This window comes from Trichoplusia ni, chromosome 11 (assembly GCF_003590095.1).
Source record: "Trichoplusia ni isolate ovarian cell line Hi5 chromosome 11, tn1, whole genome shotgun sequence".
Taxonomy (NCBI): Eukaryota; Metazoa; Arthropoda; class Insecta; order Lepidoptera; family Noctuidae; genus Trichoplusia; species Trichoplusia ni.
Genome location: NC_039488.1, coordinates 1332942 through 1358921, shown reverse-complemented (window position 1 = coordinate 1358921; position 25980 = coordinate 1332942). Strand labels below are relative to the sequence as shown.

The 25980-nt window shown below is 36.8% G+C and overlaps 2 protein-coding genes across 2 annotated transcripts; both read left to right on the top strand.

The window, feature by feature from the left end:
• Positions 1 to 1228: 1228 nt before the first annotated feature.
• LOC113498640 (WD repeat-containing protein 37) lies at positions 1229 to 9188 on the top strand. Its single transcript, XM_026878731.1, has 9 exons — positions 1229 to 1667; positions 1928 to 2044; positions 2682 to 2873; positions 3247 to 3419; positions 3591 to 3822; positions 4220 to 4358; positions 4492 to 4561; positions 4909 to 5085; positions 5316 to 9188. The coding sequence occupies exons 1-9, from the start codon at positions 1490 to 1492 to the stop codon at positions 5439 to 5441; spliced, it is 1404 nt and encodes a 467-aa protein (XP_026734532.1). The 5' UTR covers positions 1229 to 1489; the 3' UTR covers positions 5442 to 9188.
• A 649-nt stretch (positions 9189 to 9837) lies between these two features.
• On the top strand, positions 9838 to 25140 carry LOC113498636 (probable ATP-dependent RNA helicase spindle-E). Its single transcript, XM_026878724.1, has 27 exons — positions 9838 to 10257; positions 10453 to 10650; positions 11053 to 11274; positions 11509 to 11584; positions 11822 to 12114; positions 12477 to 12694; positions 13108 to 13286; positions 13732 to 13895; positions 14075 to 14242; positions 14574 to 14736; positions 15204 to 15331; positions 15663 to 15866; positions 16397 to 16507; positions 16718 to 16836; positions 17134 to 17194; positions 17418 to 17509; positions 17721 to 17844; positions 18377 to 18592; positions 19060 to 19272; positions 19826 to 19951; positions 20226 to 20386; positions 20754 to 20873; positions 21363 to 21485; positions 21847 to 21994; positions 22788 to 22909; positions 23672 to 23896; positions 24909 to 25140. The coding sequence occupies exons 1-27, from the start codon at positions 10042 to 10044 to the stop codon at positions 25045 to 25047; spliced, it is 4329 nt and encodes a 1442-aa protein (XP_026734525.1). The 5' UTR covers positions 9838 to 10041; the 3' UTR covers positions 25048 to 25140.
• Positions 25141 to 25980: the final 840 nt, after the last annotated feature.

The window sequence follows — 25980 nt, the reverse complement described above, 5'->3', positions numbered from 1 at the left end:
GTTATTTGTTAATTGTTTTGTTTTAGTTATATTGACGTTTTCGTGTAATAACATAAGTGAACCTGAACCTGGGCCAAGCAATGTTTGTACTTTTTCTTAGTTTTTTTTTCTTATTTTTTATTATGATCATAGTTGAGTACATCCTAACAAAACTTGAGCATTTATTTGAACATGTGAACTATGTAAGATAAACTAAAACATAATTAAAATCATATATAGTTATATGAAAATAAAAACTAAAATAAAAGTTTGGGGAACATTGATTTCTTTGTTTACACTTTGGCTCAAGCCCCGATGAATAGGGTATACGCATTTCTATTAGGGATTGAGAACCGTTCGAAATATATCGTGTAAATGTGGTTCTTTGTAATACGCTCGTTCGGAGCGAAATAGATTCATCGATATAATCGCTGGGACTACCCTAGCCTGGTTAAAATGAAACGGCAGATAGGTGGAGCTTAGTTCATGTCACGTAAATTGTGTGTTCGTTTTCCTTTACCTTTTTAGCCATGCGGTGTTCGAACAAAAGAAGAGAAGTATAAGTGGTATTTATACCCAAGCCAGGCAAGAGAGACACACGCAACCCAAATCAACTAATAAACCCTTACCTCTTCATCTTCTTCTCTTAACTTACCTGACGACATTCCTTTTGAAGACGATGAAATGTTTTTGCGATTTTTTGGCAAATGTGCTAAAACATCTTTATACAACACAATGATAATCATGAGATGTCTCGTATCAGCATTACAATTGAAGCAATGTGTGTTCATCGGCATAAAGGTTGCATTCGACAAAACTAATTTCAGTAGCATAGCTGGAGCTTTCGGTACCTACACCCTGTGTAATCTCATGGAAGCATGATGCATAGAACATGAAACTCTCCTCTACGAAAACAGAACTCAGACCATTCATCAATAAACATAAACTACCAAGATTAAAATTACCAGGTAAGTGATACAGGATTTGGCGCGTAAACAACAAATTACCAAATCCTGTATCACCTTTTGGCAATGAAGAAGCCTCCAAGGCAAAACCAGGAGTGTCGCTCAGGATAAATCTATGGTTATATACAACAGGCCAATCATCTTGTAAAGAGTGTATTTTATTTACGTCCTGTTTGTCTAATAAACACGAAATAAACATTTTATTATTACATACCTTTTGATGGGTCACAAACTAAAATCTATGGTTAGGGTGTTATAAAGTTCAAAACGTCACATGTAACCAAAGAGAAAAATATTGCGAAAGGAAATAGAGAAAAACGTCACTTGAACGAATCCTCTAAACTTCATGAAACACTTTGATTATAATTATTATGATCGGTTTTCTCATCAATATAAGAGTTTCATCCTTATAATTTCAAAGTTTATGCATTCTATGAACTTTTAAGTGTGAGAAGACTGAAGTGTATCGTGTTTGTGAATGTAGTACTTATACTGTACTGTGTTATGTGATATGAACAACATTGGTTTGTATTTCGATTTCGACCATGAAATCCAGTAAAAGAAGGCTCCAGGCACTCACGGAAGGTTCTGATGGACTACCAAACTACCTTAAAATGGAAGATTCGGAGACATCGATCCCGCCAGTATTTAGGTCTCGTCTACATGAGTTATTTTCTCAAATAGAAAAAGAATTTGACCTTCTATATACTGAGAATTTGAATCGTAAGTAAATGATTGAAGTACTGTTTCTATATTCTTTACTAAAAAGCAGTGTATTGAAGATAAATAGATGTTACAAATAGAAATTGCTGTTATAAGTATTTTGTTTTGGTCTAGGATAGCTGACACCTTCATTACATGTTTTCCTTTTCTTCCTGTTGTCATATTTTAGTATTTACCCTGTAATTATTATATAATATTTATAATCAAAATAATATGTTAGTGTGGGGTGTCAATTTAATAATAACTATTATTTGTTTTAGTTCAAGAAAAGATAGACATTCTGAGTGAAAAGTTGGAGCGTGAGAGTTATGTGGGAGATAAACAGAACTTAGACTACATAGAGTTTGATGTAACTGGAAAAAACTCTAAAGTAAAATGTGAGTATTAATATTTTTTCCACTACAGTTTGTCAGAAGTCCAAAATGACTTTGTGTATAATAATATGTACAGATACAAACCGCATTTATTTTTGCCAATTTATTGATGGAAAAATGTATGATATGATTACTTACATGTCAATACAATAATGTAAATGTCAACAACAATAGTTAAAACAGAAGTAATAATAAACATTTATTAGTTCACTTTCATTATCAAACTGACAAGAAATATAAACTTCTTGATGGTAAAATAATTACTTTTTAACTATCTATTAAATATGTCAGTATCACATAGTCATAATAAAGATTAGCTATTTAATATTATATTTAATGGACAAAGGGATGTTGTAGTATTATATGTACAGCTCTCTATCAAGCCACTGCTAGATATGGCTTCATTTGAATTTAACAAAAAATCTTACACATGTATGTTGATAACATTCATATTGATACTAAATTATCTTCAGTGTTGTATATTGCCTAAATATTTATAACTATATGGTTACAGTTAAAATTACTCCTATGTAACAGGAATTGGATATAAAAAATAGATATCACAATTTAGGCAAGCAGTAGCATGTCAAGCCAAGTTCAAGTTTTTATATTCTCTCTATCTTGAAGTTAAAATTTACAGTGACACAAAGTAACTCCCAAAAAGTGAAAGCAAGCCACAAACTGAGAGTTCAGACAAGTAAGATAGTATCCAGTTTCAAAGCTCCAACCTACAATTGCCAGTTGGTGAGGGAGTTCACGGGACATAAAGATGGAATCTGGGATGTCTCATCAGCTCGCCCCGGACAAGCACTCATTGGCACTGCGTCAGCTGGTAACAACAATATTTATTGCAAATACTGTGTACATTTCATATCACGACACTGGCAAAACTTTTTTTATTGCAATCTGCTGTCCTTAACAACAATTTCTGAAAGTGTCATTTAGTGATTGCACATGGGTACTTAAAAGGCATTTACTAAAACCGTTTCCTTCAATATTTTGTTTTGGTTGCCTGGAACAACACAAATATAGGTGTTAGTGAATAATAATACATATTATGGCAAACTTGCAAAACTTGCAAAACTTGTTTAAACTAACAGCAGATTGCCATAAAGAAAAAATAACTGTCCATTTGTTGGATTGAGTGTATCTTTACTAAATACAATTTTCTGATAGATCATTTACCTAATGTTACTCTTTTTTAGATCACACAGCTTGCGTATGGAGCGTAGAGTGGGGAAAATGCCTTTTGCAGTACACAGGACACTCTGGCTCTGTAAATTCAATCCGTTTTCATCCCAGTAGAGATATCGCACTTACAAGCAGTGGTGATAATACCGCACATGTCTGGCAAGCTGCTGTTAATTGGGACTTGCCGGTAAGTATCTCAATGTATTTCTATAAATGTCTCGAACCATACCTTTTGACAGACAACCCTTCAGTTTAAATGCCTACAAAAGTATCTGGAGAATTTTGATAATATTTTGATTTTCAGTACTTACTGATTGATGGCATATCCAACTTAAACTGTTATAAATAATATGTTTAGCGCGGACAATCATCTGAGGAAGAATTGGAAGGTGGGGGTGAAGAAAGTCTAGGAGAAGGCGGGGACAGGCCCGAGGTACTGCGGACGCCGCTGACGGAGCTGGGCGGGCACCAGGGCGTGGTGGTGGCCGCGGACTGGCTCACCGGCGGGGACCACGTCATCACCGCGTCCTGGGACAGGACGGCCAACCTCTATGATGTCGAAACTGGAGAATGTTTGCAAGTCCTTACAGGTAATTGTGTTTTTGTATAAACTGTGTTCCAAAATTCTGTTCTTTTTAGTTTCTGTAAATAGTCTATTAATATTTCATCAAAAATTTCGCGTCAGTACTAAAAATTGAATCAAAATGATTCTAATTTCTTAAAATTGAATACTAATACAAGGCCAGTAGATCGATAGTCATTATCATCTGTCCAGTATTTTTTCAACTTCGCTGGTGTTGGCTTGCAGTCTTTCTGAACCCATAAAATCAAGAAACACCCTTGATGGGACCGGTTTTCAGACACCCAAGCTTCTCTCAACACTTAACGACAGCAAAATGTAAAATTGACGGCCTAGAACCACAAATGTCTGGCATCCAAAACGTGGACAAAAAGTTGATACTACGTAATTTATTTTATATTACTCAGGTCACGACCACGAGCTCACTCACGCGTCGGCTCACCACGCGTCGCGTCTGGTGGTGACGGCGTCACGTGACACCACGTTCCGCCTGTGGGACTTTCGTGAGCCCATACACTCCGTCTCCGTATTCCAAGGACACACCGAGTAAGAATACACACTTTCAAACTTAGCTCTCTAAATAGGCTCGCTTTTTTCCGTTTTGGTTTCCTTATCCAAAGGGCAGAAAAAGAACCTTATATATAAGATTTTTATTATTAATATATTCTTTTAATTACAGGAGTGTGACATCAGCTGTATTTACGCGGGAGGACAAAGTGGTTTCCGGATCTGACGACCGTTCCGTTAAGGTATTTAACTCACAAACATATAGAAATACCCTTTTTCCTTCTTAGAGTCTTTATCTCACTATATTATACAACAATAAAAATGTACTTACTTCATTGGCTCAGCGAACCAAATTGTGTCTTGGCCTCTGATACAAGAGAGCGCCACTTTACCCGATCCTTGGCCACTTCTCGCCACTCACCAATAAAACAAAAAAAAAAGTAGTTCCACATTTTTCAAATAAGGCATGTATTGAATTTAGAAAGATTTTACTATTCAGAACATTTAATTAAATGAGAAGCTATTTCTTTTCAGCACACAATATTTTTTAGTTTACCAAAAACTCATTATTTACTATTTGATTAAATAGGTATGGGATGTCCGTAACATGAGATCAGCTCTAGCCACGATCAGATCCGACTCTTCGGTGAACCGCGTCGGCGTGAGCGGCAACGGTCTGATTGCCATCCCTCACGACAACCGCCAAGTGCGAATCTTCGACCTGCAGGGACAGAGGCTCGCCAGACTACCGAGGTCCAGTCGACAGGTAAATAATATTTTTAAGTAACATTAGTTGAAGTTTTTGTTTTAAGCGTCGCAGCGTTGCGTAGCAAAATATATATAGGCACACTAACTTGTAACAATAATGCCAACTAAATATTTTAAAAAGATACGTTCACTATTTCGTTTCGAATAAACATTCAGTTGTTCAGTTGCTAATGAAGGATGTGCAAGTAGTATTTTGTCTCACAGTTAACCTATGTCAATTTATTCCAGGGACATCGTCGCATGGTAACTTCCGTAGCGTGGGCCGACGAAGTATCCCCGAACATCAACTTCTTCAGCTGCGGCTTCGACAGACGCATCCTGGGCTGGTCCATCCAACCCTCCAAGGAGAACTAAATACTAAGACTTTACAGGTATATGTCCGTTCAACTTAGTTGTTTACTATTTTAACTAAAGTATCAAATTGATATATCATAGTACAGACGTAATCTAAACAATCGATTATGATCTTTAAATCAATTGAATAGAGATCATAGATAATATAACTTGTATTGACGACCTTAGATCCAGTTTTACTTCTTTAATGTAAGCTATAACAGTAACTAATCTCAAGTGTTATAATATGTATGGCATGTTTGATCCGTGTCTGTACTATCTAAGCCTTAAAAACGGACAGTAGCAACTGTAAGAGCAGGACGGTGCATTTTAACACATAGCTGTGTTCCGCTTCTAATTAAAAGTCCAATACAGGCACTTAGGACAAAGATAAAGATGAGAAATGTTGTCTGTACAAATTCATATCAATGTTACGGAAAATATGACACAACATGCAGGCAACATGAATAGTCATGCAGCCTTGAGATTTAAGATGTAAATCCCAGCATTTATTTCCCATGCCTGTAAAGAAGAATACCCCGGATTTTAATTGTTTTACCCTCTACACATTGTGGTATATTTATGGTAGAACTGTCCTATCTGTACATACTTCATGTTCCATGTATAAAAATATTGCCTATAATATGATATTGATGTTTACTTCCTATGTGTGATTATATTATATATGTTGCTGTAAATTATGATTAGGATAAATGACTTATTTTTTAGAATATATATGATTCCATTGGCATTTCTTTGTGAAATTGGTGAGATATCTATGTGTTATGATAAAATATATTAGCTCTCAATTTTTAATATATTTGACTTGCAAAATGGTAAGGTTGTCTTGTTAATATTACTGGTAAGCGGCTTGGTGTTTGTTTGCTAAGTATCCTTCTGAAAAAGAAGTTAAATTTAAATAATGCACAAACCCTTTTAATTAGTATTCTATATTCTACAAATACAGTCATGTGACAAAAATATATGTAACAAATTTCATTACAAAGACAACATAATTTAAGAAAGTACTTCAGTAGATGGAATAAGATGCGATACAGATCGAACCGATGAATAAGATTTACATTTCCTATAAAATTTGTCACAAACTTCAATGACTTTTGACAGACGGTTTCTTGCGTACTAAGAGCCATATTTTCAATTATTCAGTCCTTTTTAAAACATTTGTTGGAACCACAGTTTTTTTTAATACATATTATGACGATAACATTGTTTGTCCATAAATTGTTATTTATTTAATGTGGGTTGTTGGTGTCCTTTAACCATTGTAGTTTAAGTAAATTTTGGTGATAAGGAATTAGGTTGTTGTATTAGTTTTATGTTGAAAGGTGAGTCCGGTTTGTCGCCTTGTTTTAAAGTTTAAGGCCATAATCTTTTAATTGAGACATTATGTTCCATTTGGTTCGATACTTAACTAAAGGCAAAGAATCTTGATGCGTCCACTTTTTTTTCTACCCAGTTAAAAAATAAACTGAAGAAAAATCTTTGTTAATCTGCAATTACCGAATCGAGTACTTTTTCTTTAATGTGTGATCGTGTAAAAATATTAACCAAGATAATTTAACTTTAGTTAAGTAACCAAATGGTGTTAATGTTGATAAAATATAGTGAAAATGTTCTAGCATGGTTTGATAATAATTAAAATCTTTTTTCAATTAAATGTTCGCTCTTTCATGTAGCACAAAAATATCATATCGTTTTGAAGTATGTATGCAAAGGTGATTAACGAAACACGTATAATAATGGCAACATATAGTTATATAAATTCTCAAAAATATCATGGTAATGCGGGTGAAAGAAAGTACCTAAATTTTGTAACTATTGTACGTACGATCAAATCATAATGGTATGCGTATCGTGTCATATCTCTGTAAGATAACCGTTTAAAAGATACCACACACCAAAAATATATCGTTTACACTGATATAATACGGCACACAGGTCGTGCAGGACTAAAGTGAACCTGAACCAACCAATGGAATAGAGTTTGACAAAAAAAAACTGTTTCGTCCATCAGATAGATTTCCTACAAATATTAATGCGTATTTTTTCTTCGATCTATTAAATAAAACTCGTGTGTCGTCACTTGCCAGTAAAAGGCGTACTGGCAAGTGACGTCACACTTGTTTTTACTAGCATCTTCCTAACTTTTCAATGATGTGATAACATTAAAAATACTTAGTCAATATTTTTGGGAAACCTGTCTGATGGACTAAAGTAGATACTTTTAGTCAAATATCACATTACACTCTTCAAGTGAACTCAAAGCTTAGGTTGAATAATGGATCTATTCCTATCTGTTAACATTATTTGATTAATATATTTGTATATGAATTACATATCTTTAGGTGTGTTAAAGCTAAAAATAACAGCATTCTGCTAGTCACCGTGTAACACAGATAAACCAAAGATTGACAAACTAAGCACGTCTTATTTCTGAATAATTTGATAACGGATTACTCACGCATATCACCCGACCCAACCGTAGTGCTTAACCATGACTTGGCGCCGCGGCCGACAAATGCGCGTTCGTAAACCGCTATTGAATTATTAAAATTCCGTCGCACGAAAATTAATATATTAGTCTAAGTTGTGACAAACATGATTGCAAAATATTACAAATCTCAAAACCACGAACTCTAACACGCAACTTACACTTAAGTAGGTCTTGAAGTATCAGAGCTTTACACTTTTACAGACCGCGAAACTTAAAGACGACCAATATCTGAATTGCGTGCAAATATTCGGCCGTGGGTATACTTAACAAGAAGTTTGTATGTGAACCAACATATCAAAAAACGATCAAATAATGTTGCTGAAATGTTTTGTTAGGAAACTAGTATTTTAGTTTTCTTTTGTTTCTATTGTACAGTCAGCGACCAAAGTCCTTCAAATTTACAAAACGTAATGCAATTAAGCAGTATTTATTTACTGAAAATCGATTGAAAAGTAGCTTGACACCAAAATTGTAAAAGGCGCTGAATATGTATGTCAGTTTGCAATTCTGCTGTTGGTTAAATTTTTTTTTGCTGACAACATACAATACTACTTCTAATATTTAAACCGATGTTGTTTCAAATCACCGAAAATTAGTACACTGTTTGAAATTTTCAAGTTCTCGATAACAACTTTCTGACGTATAGTAGTACCACATTTATATTCAGCGCTTGTGCGATTAGTATTATAAGAGTGATACAACTATATTTCATTTAAACTAAAATATGGCACTCTATAAATAATAATGTAATTCTAGTAAATAAAGATCCCATTCACGAAGTATGAATTGTCTGTTACAAATTACAACACTACTATTCTAGTGAATGGCCCAAAATGTAAATATGAAAATATGTATTTATTTTTCCAGCTGTAGTATAAACGTCCATGTTTTTTTGTGTATGTATATTAAATAAGTATTTGTTACTGTGGTTGTGCCAAAAGCCTCTCTCTCACCATTGAGGTATAGGCCCTATGAAGAAATACTAAACAGTACTATATTTTATTTAGATTTTAGCTTACTTCTAGTCGATTAGTGCACTTCACATGATTTATCAGTAAAATCTTTCGTGTATTTAATTATTCTTGTATTTTGTGATGTCTGTATTCAGCAAAAATCAATATGCATAATATTATGAGTATTATAAATAATGGTGTAATTATAAAGTTAGCAGTTGTTAAATATCTTCTATAAAATGATCTGAATATTTTTGTTATGCCAAATATGGTATGAAATAAATAATATATCATTAATTATCTGTTGTTTATCTTTCTATTATCCCTTTGCAGTGCCATCATTTTGATTTTGAGTTAACTAAGTAGTAACTTTAATTGTACAGTTAGTAATGATGGAAAAGGTCTTGTGACATTGTTTTTTTTTAAACGTATTACCCTATAACACCACGCAATCTATAGGACAATAAACAAATAGAGCGTTAAAGTATGTAAATACTACCTGATCCGGCGAACTTCGTCTCGTCAAGTTGATTTGTGAATCGAAACCATCCAGGGCGCCACCCAAACGCATACATAAATCATTGTAAGCAGTCCTGCTATTTTGGTGTTGAGTGATACACACTTGTTAAAGAATTATAAATGAAGAAACAGTAGCTGGTTTGTTACAATTAATAATTCTCTCCCTTTCTATGACTCTGATTAAATCATATATTTTGTTGTACAAGTATCGTTGCAAATTATTTCGAGAAATAATAAAAATAAATTTTGCTCTTACTAATATTGCAACACAGCTATTGAGAATTAAATCAACATAGTTATACTATCCTAGCTTTCACAAGTGTGATTCAGTACCAAAAAATCTTTGGTGCCTCATCGAATGCCAGTCGGGCATTTTATTGATACCTGAGCAATGTACCTGGGTCTTAACGTTACGTGCATAATCTGTGGACTGACTGTTTTTTTACTGTAATCTGTGGTCAGTTTCTAAAACATTTGACGGAAGTTTCAAGTTTTTGAAAAGCATCGCACTGTATTGAAAATATTGCAGCGTTTGCAAAATAATATACCAATTGTTGCATTATACTATATTGCGTAGCACTTGGGATTCTTAACCAAATGAAACTATATCTAAGGTAGTTGCGAAGTTGTAGCCATGGATGAACTACGAGGATTCCTTTTAGATCCTCTACCATCAAGATCTCAAATGACCAAACTTCGGGGTCCACTTACCGGTGGTCATCGTATCGTTAAAGAGGATCCGACAGAGGAGCTAGACAGGAAAGTAGAACATCGTCATTCAGTGATATCTGGCAGCGGTACCGACTATGCTCGAGAAATCAAAGAGAGGGAAACACAACTGTACATGCGGGTAAAATAATTTTTATTCACTATTTAAGTGCGTTTTGCTGAGTTTGCTTAAAGTTGATATTAAAAGCTCTTTCCAATTTTGGTTAACACTATGCTAAGAAGTTACTAATTCTAATATAAAATAACTTGGTCAATAAAGATTCTAATCTTAATTAAAAATAATATTGTTTTTATATTCGATTGTTTTGCACTGTAGAGTGTAACAGCGCGTGAACTGGAGTGCGAGAGTGTAGCAAACGGATTTGAGTCGCTCGAGCAACTGTCTACATGGGGTACGTCCCTTCAAGACATGACTAAGCTCTCGGAGGAAGCTATGACTGAAGTCTACAGCAAATACTCATTCCAAACTAAAGAAGACACTAAAAATTTAGCAATCAATGATTATAAGGAACAAGTGAGCATATAAACAAGTTCCTTGGAATTTGTTGCATAATTCATACTTTGTTTGTTTATCTGCCTAATTTATAGAGAAAACTATCTAATTCATGTAATTAATTAACGCTGACTGCATGAATTCCCAAAAAAAATATCCTATTCATATGAATAAATAAACAATTATTACATATAAGTAGTAAATATTTAATTATTTTTATTGTTGTTTTACATTTGTTTTTAGTTGCTAAAAGACACATCAAGATAGTTGAACTTAATTTTAGTAACTAAATAAATTGAGTACAGTTTTTATAAGGAGTGTGTTACAATAAAATTTTGACAAACCCATCATCTGGCTATACAAAATTAAAAGAGTTAATGTACTACTTAACAAGGAACTTAATGCCTATTTTACTACTTTAAGATTTTGGACCGCATCCAAGGTTACCCAGTTGTCATAATCGAAGGTCCGACTGGATGTGGTAAAACAACTCAAGTACCGCAGTGGATTCTTGATGACTGCTATCAGGCCCGCAGACCTTGCAAGATCATAGTGACACAACCAAGGAGGATTGCTGCTATATCTATTGCTAACAGAGTCGCTCAAGAAAGAGGCTGGGATGTTGGTGGACTTGTTGGTTATCAGGTAAAGTGGTTACTTCTTTTTTTATAAACAACTTTTGCACTAAGGAATTTATACCTTATGTATGCATTTCAATTACTAGAAGTCACATGAAAAAGGCATACAGACCTTAGAACAAGCATTTTTGCCTTAGGAAAATGCTATAATGCATGGATAAGCATCCATGCAGTTATTTAAGCATATGTAAGATAAGTTTGTAATATGATTTTTGTATAATATTAATAAATAACATTTCAGGTTGGATTAGATGCTAAAGTATCATCAGACACTCGCATACATTATGTTACAACAGGCATCTTATTGCAAAAACTTGGTAGGTTCCTCAAATTTTATTATTCTATTTAAATTCCTTTTGTACTTACTACCTATATTATTACCTATATCCAGAAAGTCAATAATGTAAATGAGTGTTTTACCAAATTAATTAATGTTGTTAATATGGCCCATGCTACATGGATTTGCTGTATAAAGGCCTTGTGCAGTAACTGTAAATGAAACAAAATTGTTTAGATATTTCTCATAATTTTCCATCAACATTTTCCCATTTCAGTGGGTTCAAAGACAATGAACGAATACACTCATATAATACTTGATGAGGTCCATGAAAGAGGACAAGAGATGGACTTCCTCCTACTAGTAGTGAAAAGACTGTTGTACACCGTCTCTCCAAATGTCAAGGTGGTGCTCATGTCAGCCACATTCAACAGCAAGGCATTCTCCGACTACTTCTTGGTACCGACTAGCCGCGGCCCCTGTAGGTCTTCATGTATCAAAGTTGAAAGGAAAGAGACAATGTTCTCAGTGAAGAAGTTTTACTTGAATCATTTGACAAAGTTTGGATCTGTAAGTATTTATATTTTATTTTCGAGCTGCTTATTTTTGTTGCTGTTCATTTTTGGTGTATTATCGTAATTTGCATTTGAATGTCGTAAGGGAGCAGTAGAAATTTTGCTTCTTCTTTAGTTATATTTTTAGCAGTGACATTATAGTGCTTTGCTTATAAAAATTGAATCAAGACTACAAGTCGCGCGTCTAGCTCACCGCAGTGACGCCACTGCAACTGTTTCTCCCACCGTAACAAAATGTATAATTTTACTGTCAGCATCACTATTCATTCAATTGATTGAAATCACCGATTGATTAACAATTACAACTTATTCTCATTTCAAAGCAGCGGATATGTAATTAATTTCCTTTATGTTTAGATATTGAATCATATAACAAGCAAGGGTGATGAACCGGCTGTTTCCCCTGAAATGCATCACTTAGTTATCAAGCTGCTGAATGCATTTGAGCAGATTGATAAGCAGGAAGACAAAATCACGGATAGGTCTGAAGCCGACCTGCCCTCAGTACTTATATTCCTGCCGGGAATCAATGAGATCGAAGACTTGTACGCTTGTCTTACTGACTCTGCATTGCGGTAAGTAAGGCTTTATATAATTAACACTGCACAACATAACTTCGGTTTTAATAAGATATCAATCAATTCAGCCTATCACGGTCCATTCTAGGACCTGACCTCCTCAAAGTTGTGGCACAACACCAGGTCCTTTGTCTAGCACATCTGGTCTGAGCCAGCTAACAGTATCTGTAAGTTAAACAATATTTGTAAGTTACTCAGAACAAACATTTTGAAGAAAACTAAGATATGAACTAAGTTTGTCTATATCACCGTCATTTACTAGAGCAACAAAGAGATCCCGAGTTTGACCACATTTAGGTTGTGGAGGAAGCGATAAAGCTGGTAGATATTTATAGTTAGCATATTTATGAAGCAAAATGCATAGTTGCAAAATATAGTTTACATTAAACATTTAATTTTATTAATCTTAGCGCAAAAATAGTGGATGCGGAATGCGCATCATACAAATGGTTCGTGTTGCCGCTGCACTCCACTATAACTTCGGAAGAGCAAGTCCGCGTCTTCCGACGAGCGCCGCCGGGCCACAGGAAGATCATACTATCAACTAACATCGCTGAGAGTTCCATCACTGTACCCGATATTAAGTACGGTAAGAATAGTCCGACATCGTACATATTTATATGAGAAGTATAAATAAATAAGTAAATATTCTGTCAAAGAGTCTGTTTTTAGAGCGTAGAGTTATCGGAATGTGGTTAGTGTCCAAATGTAATCAGTAGGAGTAAAAGAGATAACAGGACTAATCAGTCATTCATATTCACAAGTATACATCTATTTCCTACATGAAAATGAAACAGATAAAAATATTCATTTACCACATTATTTTTTGATAATTAAAAAACATATTTAATATAGATACCCCTTGGTTTCTTAATGCAGTTCCTTTTATTGGACAGTCAAGTCGAAAGATTTGAACAAAATTCAAGTCACTTGTAAAAATACATTTGCCAGTTGCGTAGTATTCATAAACTAAGCTATGCTTCGTTTAAGGCTAGATGGCGCTGTGTGAGAATTGTATATTATTATTCTTATAGTAATCGACTACTGCCTCATGAAGATCATGGTGGCTGATCCCGAAACAAGCTTCACGTCTTTGCGCCTGGACTGGGCCACGAAGACCAACTGCGAACAGCGAGCCGGCCGCGCGGGCCGAGTGCGGGATGGGCGAGTCTACAGACTGGTTACCGACAAGTTTTATGTTAGTATACCAACAAAACTATAGACACTTTCAGGTCTTTACCGAGTTTGGTAACAGCGACCTCTAGGCTAATTTGCATCCACATATCACCAGCGTATCGATTGAAAGTCTATACTGGATACATGCTAGTATGAAGGCACTAAAATCAATGTTACTGAATTGCAACGTTTCTAATATAGGAGAGTTTTAGTCAAGAATGCGCCCCGGAGATAACTCGATGCCCGCTCGAGAGGTTGGTCTTGCTGTCAAAGATGCTGAACATGGGACCTCCCTCCGAAGTGCTGGCCCTGGCTATGGACCCGCCGGACCTCACCAATATACAACGTACTGTCCTTGTGCTCAAAGAGGTAATTATTTGATATACGGCATGTAAAACAATATTTTATTAAAACGAATGTAATTTCCTAAAGTGCTACTTGTTTAGGGAATTATAAATTAAATGCAAGTTATACACTAATATCATCGGCCTAGCCTTTTCCCGACTATGTTGGGGTCAGCTTCCAGACTAACCGGATTCAGCTAAGTACCAGTGTTTTACAGGGAGCGACTGCTTATTTGACCTACTCAACCCAGTTACCTGTGCAACACGATACCCCTTGGTTAGACTGGTTGTCAGACCTTCAAGCTTCTGACTACCTGTAACGACAGTAATACTATAAGAGATATGATTTCCTACAGATCGGTGCTCTGAAGAAGACCGTGGATGACGAGTGGTCGAGCGACGACGGTGACGTCACATACCTGGGCCGCGTCTGCGCTAAGCTGCCGATTGATGTCAAACTGTCCAAGCTCATCATGCTGGGCTACATCTACGGGTGCATGGAGGAAACTGTTGTTATGGGTGAGATTTTAGTGGATTTTAAAATTAAACTCGCGTCTTGCATTAAATATGTTTTTTATTAATAGAAATTACATGTAGAGAAATAGATTTTCAAAAATAAAAATCCAAATACTCACGTTTTTAAATGTCCACTCAATTAAAATTTTATCAAAATCGGTCCAGCCGTTAATTAATGTTAATTGCTTTGTCATTGGGTTTGAAGCTATCCTGAAAATTTCACCCTGCTATCTTATCGGGAAGTAGCTTCAAAATTGAGTTGCAATCTAACCTGAACGACAGACAAACAGACAGATACAAACAAACAAGAAATTGAGTTTATAAAAAAGTAAAAAATAACGTCGTCGTGTTTTCAAAGACACACATTATGATGATGTATCGATATTCTGGATACTTTTAGATGACGTTTTTAAGCGTGAGAATCTTAGGCTTTCGAATATCAATGATCTATAAATATGGTTATTTAACAGCGGCTGCGATGTCTGTCAAGAATCTATTCAGCAGTCCTTTCCGTGAACGACTGAACGCTTACAACTCGAAGCTGACGTGGGCGGACGGATCGACCAGTGACTGTATTGCTTTCCTGAATGTGTATAAGGTACAATTTATCTTTACGAAGGGAAGTTATTTTAAGACTAGTGATTCAAGCGTGTTTATATTCCATGCGTGCCTCAGATTTGACAGTAAGCTGAGGGCAGTCGTTAACGCCTTATGTCCGAAAGTCCAACTGTAACTGCGGCTCGGGTACAAAAAGTGAAAAGTAAGGAATCATTCTGGGTTTTGGTCCATTAAAGTCTGACACTGCCATCTTCTCAACCCAAAGTGGATTGAGTTGATTGATTGATTTGATAATTTCCATCCGTAATATAAGGCTTGCTTCTTTAAACTTATAGCGCATTTACTTTATGTACGTGTTGACAATTGCGTAGGTATGGAGCCACCTGCGCCAGCAGCAGCACTTCCGCAGCACTCCGGAGGCGGCGTGGGCGCGGCGCTTCTACGTGCAGGCGCGCGCGCTGCGGGAGCTGCACGAGCTGGCGCGCGACCTGCGCCAGCGCCTGGCCGCGCTCGGGCTCGAGCCCGGCGACGGGAAGGCGCCCTGGAACAAGCATGAGCTCGCCTTGCTCTACAAGGTCAATTAAAACTTATTTCATATTGGTCTTATATGTTCAAACTTTCTCAGACGAAACCCCTTTAGATATAATAGACTTTTCAGCCATGGGATTTTTGTGGAACTGGACCGCATTGATAGTGAGCTGGTAATAAACCTGGACCTCAGTAAGATTTGATATCAGTAAACCTGACCCTTATTGTGATCGGACATTAAAATGATTTCACCTCAGTGAAACTTGACATTAGGGAAAATGGATCTCATTAATACTACACTCTCAGTTAACAGGTCGTATCTCAGTTAAGACTGCATATTACTGAAACAAAGACATAGTGGACTTTAGTGAAACTGGACGTCAGCAAAACCGAACTTTAGTGAGACTGGGCATTTAGGAAACCATATTGCAGTGACACTAGACATTAATGATTCTAAACCACTGTAAGATTACATTAAGGAGAAACTAGACAACACTCTCATTAACTAGACCTCACTGTACGTCATTTCTAGCGGCACTGGTTTTCGCTATTAGTATACGTTTCTATTATTCTACAGATACTATTAGCGGGCGCGTTCTACCCGCAGTACTTCGTGCAAGTGTCGGAGGACGAATCGCGAGAGAGGGACGCGGTTCGTACGCTCGGTGGTCTCGACCCTAGAAATACTGTAAGTCCTATTTATATTTTCTATTTTATTTAAATATCGTAAAAAAAAAAACTGTAAAAGTTGGCACTGTCAAGTATGTATGACTTAAAAGAGTGATTTTAATTATTAATGATTTTATTAATTGCACCAGAGTAATTGTTTTAAAATAAAAAAAATACACCTTTATACAGATAGCAGAATATAAAAGGTTAATAACTCTTGTTTTCTAAGGTTTACCTCAAAAACTTTCCGGATAACCAGCCAGGCGAAGTGTATGCGACGGCTATTAAGAAAGCTGTCTTCAAACACATATCTGATGAACCTCGCGTATCTTTCGACAAGAATAGCAAGTAATTAAATTAACAAAATATTATTTTGCATGTGGTTAAATAGCACTGTGAATGATGTTCATAAATTCAAACCGCTACAAAAGTAAATATACTGGTATATTATCGGCCTTTATTTAGGTTGAGTTAGAACTGTGACTATTATCTAACTGTGATATGTGAGCAAGCGATGAGCTTGCTGATAGCAGCTTCCGAGCCCCAGACTCCCTTTATTATCTATCTAACATAATCTAATAAATAATTAACTTAATTATGTAGTTAATTGTGTCAACCTGCATTAAGAAAATGTTTTTCTTTCAGGAAAATCTATTTGACTTTTAACGATAGGGTTGATGAAACGAGTGGCGCGCAAAATAGAGGCGTAAGTCATTTTATAATTCGTAATTTAATTCTAATTATTCTCGCTTCGAAGTTCTCAGCGATGAAAAGTAGGCCTAAGTTGGCTAAGACTCTTAACCAACTTGGGCCTTACAGATAACATGAAAAATTAGGCTAATTTAAGGTCACTTTTTCACAATTTGTCACATCTTTTCATCTAATAAGCTGTTACATATTAATATTAAGATAATCTGGACTCATTACAGGACCCCTCTATACCAGGTCAAGTGGTTCTGCCTGTGTACAAGGCCGTGAAGGCTCGACAACTGCGCATAGATATAAGAATACCTCTATTACCGTAAGTTAATTGTTGATTTTTATACTTAGCTATGTACTATGAAAGAAAAAACTAGTATATAATATAATCTAAATCTAATATAATCATTTGAAATAGAAGTTGATTATAATTTTTGACTGTATATTACCTGCAGGGTAAAAAGCCTTTACGAAACCATGTTAGCACTAGTATATTTATGAATATGGTTATTTATTATGTTACTTTTTTCTAGACCTGACAAGGCGAATGAGATAGCTTCTACAATGGCTATTGATAAGTTGTCTCTAAACTTAGAAACAATGGTGCCTCGTCTGCCGGAAATTGATGATACACATTTACCAGTTACAATATCACAGGTAAAAATGTATACTATAGATATTTTGTACTAATTTCACTGTTAAACTTAAAACCCTGGGAAAAGATCAAACATAAATTTTGGATACACTGTCCCAAATATGGCAGACTATGACAACCAGTCCATTGAGAAACTACTTATATTTATTTTAAAACGAAAATATAACAAATATTATCTAATTTACAGTTTTTACTTTTCTCCATTGTAGATAATTACTCGGACAAAACTCCTAAGCTTATCACACAACTTACGACCTGTAGTTATGGGCTTCGATTCTGCTATTTATAATTGTTGATGAATGAATGGCAATTGGATTACATTTCACAATATTCGTATTCTCCTAAGCATGTTCCTAACACAATAATTGGAAATATATTATATAGACCATAAGTGTTCTGCCCGTTAGTTATTATGTTGAAAAAATGCTGAGAATATTGGCCATTATAAATATCAGGACCCTGCAGTTGGGCCATTAACCACTACGTCACAGAACACGTCACACACTACGTAATAAAATGTGTTATTGTATCCAGTTGACAGGTATAAACAAGTTCTGGGTGCAATACGGCGACGAGAGCACGGCGGCGGAGCTGGCCGGCATCCAGCGCGCGCTGAACGCGGCCCCGCTGCTGGCGCACACCGGCGCGCTGCCCGCCGCCGCGCTGCTGGCCGCGCCCTACGCACACGCGGGCCGCACCGAGATGTTCCGCGTCAGGGTCACCAAGCAGCTGCCCAATGATATGCTCGAGGTATGCTCGTTGAATACTACAATTATTCGTTGGTTATTAAATGATGCGACTATTTACTCACGCGTATTTATCGGGGTCGCTCGACTAGTTTTGGATACAACCCAACACCAGTTGGGTCCGAATTACTTTCACGATAGATAATATAAAAAAAAATTGTTGGTACCTAAAGTTTGAGAGGTTATAGTTAGGCCGTTGATCCTAGTAGGTCATCTGTCAGCAGCTGAGTTTGCGGCATATCGATTTAGTACGCTCATTCATACTATTGAAATAGTGTTCATAGTTTGCAAGTTTTACGCTCATTGTAACTAATAAAATGTAGACACTCCATTACTAATAAGACTACAGTATCAGTAAATTTGAATGAAACTTGACTTCTTTGTTGACGAGAAATTTGATTTCAGAAATGTAGCTTAACTGTCACTGGATTAGCATTAATTGTATTCGTGACATAATGAATATCCCCGCAGGTCCTGTACGTAGACTACGGCAGCGCGGGGCGCGTGCACGCGTGCAACCTGCGCGAGGTCCCCGCGGGCGCGCGCGGCGCCGCGCCCCTCGCCATGCGCTGCCGCCTGGCCGCGCTGGCGCCCTCGCCGCTGCTGGACCCGCACGGACACTACACGCCCGCCGCCACGCACTGCTTCCAGCAGCTCGCCTCGCGCGGACGACTGCTGGCCAAGGTGACCGCCCTACTGTACATGACACGCTATATGAACGGTGTGGCGCTATAAACCCTCTTCTTATTGTTTTCGTTCCAAACGATGGTCTCGTAAACGCGAATTAGGGACTTGAAATGAAATAATAATAATAATTGCAACATTGTAAGCATCTCAGGTCATGCCAGTAAGGGCAAAAAGGCTGTTAGGCTATAGGCACATCTCCGCAACGTGATTGCTAGGCGATGGTATTCACCACGTAGTGGTCACGCGATGGGTGCCGTCGAGGCTGAGCCAGGGAACCGTGGTGTTATGACTAATGAAAATTGCGAGCGTCAATTAGGAGTAGCGCGCGACAGATATTCGTCTTAGAGTTTGATGAAAACTTTTGCCTAGCAGTAGGACAGTATGATAGGAGAATAACCCGTAAAAGGTGAAACTAACTAACAGAGCATTTGTCGGTTGCACTAATCATTATTTAAAACTTCAAACTTCAAGTACTTCAAAGTAACTAGAAGAAAATTATAAGAATTTCAAAAATAGCGTAATTCAATGAATACTGTCTTTATCCAACCAGGTATACTCCGTGGTCCACGGTGTGGTTGCGATTGACTTGCTGGCTGAGGGTGGGAAGGTGAACATCAATGAGGAACTTATCAAGCGAGGCTACGCGATCACCTGTGAAGAGAGCTACGAGTCCAAGGTTTGTATACACATTGTGACGTCACAACATACAAAAATATGACAAGTGAATCGCATGTTAAGCTCTACCATTTCATTGAAAAATATTATTTGTATCATTGCATTACAACTATAGATTTTTTTATTAACAGGAGAGAACGATTTAAACAAAAACAATGAAAAAAAAATTACAAATGTAGACAATTTCTTGTTTACAAGGTTTACACAAATAAATTACATTTAAGTGACTCCTCTTTCTAGTTATCTCTTAATTAATTACTGTTTCTTGAACACAGTTGAACCACGACATCAGACAGACCGCCACAGACTTGAACTTGGCTCAGAAGCGAGCTCACAACAGGGAACAGTTGGAGATGGCGTACTACCAGATGCGAGAGATCGATCCGCCTAGCACCAAGGAATGCGACTCTGATGTCTGTCTCAAGGGTCCTTTTAGGTAAAACATCATCAGTCTAGTTTCCCAACTATGTTGGAGTCGTGCCTCCATGCAGCTAAGTAGCAATGTTTTACAAGGAGCGAATGTCTCGTCAACCCAGTTACCTCGGCAACACAATACTCCTTAGATTAACTGATTGTCAGAATATAGCTTATATGTATACTATAACTATAGCAGCTGGGATTCACAATTTAACATGCCTTCTGAAACACGGAGGAACTCGTTATGACATAGATGGTCAACCATTTGCGGTACGATCGTGACAAGCTTAACTTTCGATTGTTTTTAATCATGTTTCTTCAATACGAGGCTAAAAAAACCTCATTGCAAATATACGATACTAAACTATTTTTTTAATATCCCCCAGTCCACTGGAGACATCTGTACACAACTTGATGTACTCGAGCCGCGACAAGAAGGTTCAGATCGAATGGAGTTCCGTTAACTCCGTGCTGCTCGATACGGAACCACAGGAGAGATACGAGAGGTAAAAGAAACTACTTTAATTTTAATCATTCCTCGATCAAAATAATCAACTTCCTTAAAGAAAGCAATAGTACAAAACAAGCTTTATGAATCTGTCTTATAGATTTTGGTTACATGATGATAAAGTTGAATCACGATTTCTGGATACATATGCCGCACATAATAAATGCCTCTGTTGTCGAGCATCATTCGTGTTTACACTTAACAAAGTCCTTAATCCATGAGCTGACGCAGCAGCGAGCGAGCGAGTCGAGCCACTGCCACGTCAGTAAACCTTTGTATAATTCAATTACGAATTAATATAAATTTGATTTGACTCACGAAAGATTACACACGGCGGAGCGCTACAATGGTGTCATTATTAATGTCATCATTGTAGCGCCACATACATATAATTTATTAACAATACTTTCGTTTCTTTCTATAAACAAAAGCGTCATTTAACATTTTACCGCCGTTTTTATTAACACATTGTATAATTTTCTGTCAGGTTGCTGGTAGCAGCCACAGTAGGCTGCAACCAGGAGGGCACGACGCTGACGCTGCGCCACACCACGCTCATGCCCAACATCCCCGGTCTGCCCGCCATCATGGCGCTGCTGTTCTGTCCCGTGTCAGTATATAACAGAGAATTGAGCATGCTGATAACTTACTGATAAGTGAACCATGATGTAGTTTATTTTGAAGTGAATTGTGACTTCACAATGGATATAAGTGAAGAAACAACGAAGATATAAGTGAAGAATTCATAATATTGTGCGATTTCATAGTCTCGAGATCTCGCCTTGTTGGAGTAGACGTAACAAATATTATGCTCATATTATATTTTGATGTATTTTGTGCACTTCATTTGTTACGTCATATTGTTGCACAAATACTCACAATGTTTTTCTCGAAAGTAAGTAAGTAAGTAAGACTACAAAAAAAACACGTTTTATGAGTGACACTTTACGAGTTGTTGTCCTGTTGTCCAGTGCGGAGTTACGCCGCAACTCGGCGTGCTCCCACTACGCGAGCGCGCTGTGCGGGCTGGGCAGCGCGGAGGACGGCATGCCGTACCTGCCCGAACACGACCTGCTCGTCAACATCGACGCAGACCTCGACGTGCATGACATCGGACTGGTAAACTATATTATCTTCTATACTATTGTATTATTTAATCTTTCAGACCTTTATGATTAAATATAGGTAAGTCTCTATGTAGTAGAATTTATGCAGCTACTAAAACTAACAGAGGCTTGAAAAATATGTTATTACCTAATCGAGAAGTATTTACACCTTTGTCTTACGTACATAGGTTGCGGTTCTGCTTACATTTGCTAACTCACATTTGACTAAATTTTTAGAGATATAAAACCCCTTTAGCTGTACACAGAAAAAAACAATTAAATAAAAACTTAATGAAACACAATAATTGTTTATCTCAAATTCTGATTGAATCTAGGTGAAAGGTTTCTTTGCTGTTATTTAGTTTTCATGAATTGCATATTTGTGAGTTATTCCCACGTTTTTATTTACACACTACTGTTTGTTTGTCGTTTTTTTTGTAACTCAATTTTGAGGCAGTGCCCGATAAGTTAGCTAGCTGATATTTTCAGGGTAGCTTCAAACCCGCCATGACAATGCAATTTAAAACAATAAAACGGCTGGACCAATTTGATAAAATTTAAAAGTAGTGACATTTAAAAACGTGGTTATTTAGATTTTTTAAATTTATAAGTTTTTGTTATTTGTTGCAAACGGTTATGTGGTGAATGGCATTCATGATTCAATAAATATTTTTCCTCTACTGGCCATTAGCCAGCCGGCCAAAATTAATTACAATAATTATATCGTAATTAATTTTCGTCTGAAGCTTCACTCTTACTTTCACTTCCCTTGTGGTGTAACATCTCGCATATCATTATACCTTTAGATAAATCACATCCGCCACCTGACGGACTACATGATGTTCTGCGAGGAGGGCCAGGAGATGCCTACAGCTGACGACGAGTTCCGTCCGCAGGTGCCCAAGCTACTGCGCAAGGATCTCATGGAGTACGTAGTATTTATTTTTCATCGATACAATATGTTGATAGTTAAGTATGTACCGTACCAGTTAAAATGTGACCAAGTCAACGGCAAGATTACAATTGATATGTATAAAGTTATCCAAAGTGGCCCATAATTTTATCATGGTTATTTGTTGTACCAACACACGAAATATAATATTTTTAAATGTAACCAAATGCCTGCTGTTTTATGCTCCTAAAATACTGACAGTAGAGACAACATATAGCTTTATTGTTGTATTTATTAGAGTTTAAAATGGTACGGATATTTTCTTTTGGGTCACTATCCTAGTGCAGGGTAAATCCTTTTTTTTTGTTAAGCAAATGAATCTGCAAAATGACTGAACCGGCAGTTCAGGCGCACCGTCTTCGCTATTTCGATGCGTGGTATCATCATCTGATATTATGATTTTATCATCTAAACCACTGAACCGATTTTAATAAAATTTGGTACAGAGATAGAGTTGACCTTGAGAAAGAACATAGGATAGTTTTTATCCCGGACTTTTGAAGAGTTCTCTTGGAATCGCGATATAACCAACATCGACGCGGGTGAAGCCGCGGGCGAAAAGCTAGTTTTATATAATACTAGCTAATAATAGTAACTCTATCTCAGTACCAAATTTCATTAAAATCGGTTCAGTGGTTTGGACGTGAAAGCGTAACACACAGACAGACAGAGCTATTTTCGCATTTATAATATTAGTAGGGATGTACGGAAGCGCTAACTATATACGTGTACAAGCAGACTGCTGACGAAGCGCCGCCGCGCGCGGGCCCCGGAGCTGGTCCCGCACGCGTGGGACTGGCGCTCGGTGGCGGCGCACGAGCTGCTGGAGATCTCCGTGCCCGACATGGCGGAGCGCGCCGTGCTGTTCCCGCTGCACGCGCCCGTGCAGCTGCGCGCGCCCGCGCGGGACCTGCTGCTGCGCCTCAAGCAGGACAACGACCTGCTCAAGCTGCAGGTCACCAGGTAACACGTGGAAGCACTACATCTTGAAGAAATTCTTCTTTTTTATTTCTTACTACGTGGATACACTCATCATATATCCATAAAGACGTTCTTCTCTTTTTATTTCTCACTACGTGGTGGGGACACTCGTCATCCATCCATGAAGAAGTTTTTCTCTTTTGATTTCTCACTACATGGAACCACTCATCTATCCATAAAGCCGTTTTTCTCTTTTTATTTCTAAATGAATTGCTTGTCATTTCGTACTAAGATTAATATCAGACTAGCTCCGATTTAAAATAAAACGGTTGTTTTTTCCGACCTTGCCACTGCGTTGCATGTAGACGCACTTTTTATTATGCTTGTGCAACTTTTTGATCATGTGTGAATTTTATAGGTAATTTCATATAAACGCTGACAGTTTTCGACTAATTCTTGTGTGGCATTTTACTGAAAATAACAGGCAATTGAAGTTTTTAAAAATGCATGCGTGTGGATAGAGAAATTTTTTCTTCATGAGAAGTAAACCGTATCAGTATAATAAACATTTGTAGCGTTGTAATTACCTAATTACAAACAATTTGGTCATAATAACTAACAACCTATCATTAAGCGAACCTCTATCATTTGGTAATGACAGCACTTATTAGCTCTAATTGGCAAGTAACGGATAACGCCGCAACGCACTGCTAGATTTTATACAAAATTTGGATTATAAAATTGAAGTACGTTTTTTTTTATATTATCTCCGAAAGTTTTGACGACTTTGGGAAAAGTTGTACTGTCATAATATTGTTTAAACAAGAAAAGCATACAAAACTTCAAAACTTTAAGTTGGTTGTATACTTTTGTTATTAATTGTAATCTACTGACCAAAAATTAACGATTTTTTTTATGGGACCAAACGCTTAATGACCAAATCCTTTCTGAAACTCTACAACAAACAAAAAAAAACGAATTAAGAACCTCATTTTTGAAGTCAAGAACTCCTTCATATGAGTGGTCATAAATTTATGTCATTATTTCTGTACAGGTCCCCATTATCATCCAGTGCGGAGTTTACATGCAAATTGTGTTGCACGGATCTGATGCCGCTACACGCGATGCGCATACATCTGTACTCCAACGCCCACAGGGCAAAGGAAGAGGACTTCCGATCACTACAGACTTAAATACTCTAGTAAATGTACATAGAATGGTCAGCAGCAGAAGTTAATGAGCAAAGTAAGACTGTCAAAGTGCTTTAAATATATAACGTTATCACTGTATTGGTTTTAGTTTTTACTTGATTCCCAGTTTTAGAATTAATTTGTATCTTGGCCTCAGTATTAACTCAAAAAATCGTCGTTGATCTGATAGCTTACATGGAATTTCGCTGCTGACTGTACAGTGTGCATAAATACAATTTGTTGAATACTTAATCTGGAAACTGTTTTTTGCGGCTTAAAATTTATCGTCCTTAAGTAAACAAAGTTTCTTTAGTTTTGAGTATGACGTTGCTTCTTCTTATTTTAACTATTGGTATTATCTGTTGCCATACTTTTTGTTCCTGTAAGACACTTTTGTGCTATGTTGTGCGTTTCAATCTCTATGTTGAGACAGTCAATCAATCACTTTAAACGATGTGCAACCATGTCACGCGTACAATGTTTAAATATTCATGTCTTAGCGTTTAACGATTTAATTAGAATAGTTTATAAATAGTTATGTTTGCACTCAACAAATTGTATTAACAAAGTCATCTGAAAAATACAAATATTATAAGTACTATAATAGATAGATAGATAGGAGTATAGCTAGACATACGCGTAATTAAATTACGCATTTTTGTACTAAAAAGTGAGGTTTAAGAAAGTTACTTTTTCTAATGTTATTTTTATATATTTTTTTTCTCTTCCTCCCTCCATAAATGCGAAATGATGATCTAGGCGCTTAACTGTGTGGATAATATATAGAGTCCAAGCTACTTGACTCCTAATAAGACTTTCAATACTTTCAACGTCATCATCTGTATCGCTTGTGAAAATGCCTACATCTATCTATCCCGCCTACCACTACAGCCGTAAACAGTACTTTTTAATGACGTAGTGGTAGGCATGCAATGC

Coding starts and splice junctions, on each gene's coding strand:
- LOC113498640 (XM_026878731.1), top strand. CDS start 1,490: ATGAAATCCAGTAAAAGAAGGCTCCAGGCACTCACGGAAGGTTCTGAT. Junction 1,668..1,927: donor ATATACTGAGAATTTGAATC/GTAAGTAAATGA, acceptor TATTTGTTTTAG/TTCAAGAAAAGATAGACATT. Junction 2,045..2,681: donor AAAAAACTCTAAAGTAAAAT/GTGAGTATTAAT, acceptor TAAAATTTACAG/TGACACAAAGTAACTCCCAA.
- LOC113498636 (XM_026878724.1), top strand. CDS start 10,042: ATGGATGAACTACGAGGATTCCTTTTAGATCCTCTACCATCAAGATCT. Junction 11,585..11,821: donor CATCTTATTGCAAAAACTTG/GTAGGTTCCTCA, acceptor TTCCCATTTCAG/TGGGTTCAAAGACAATGAAC. Junction 15,867..16,396: donor AGCTCGCCTTGCTCTACAAG/GTCAATTAAAAC, acceptor ATTATTCTACAG/ATACTATTAGCGGGCGCGTT.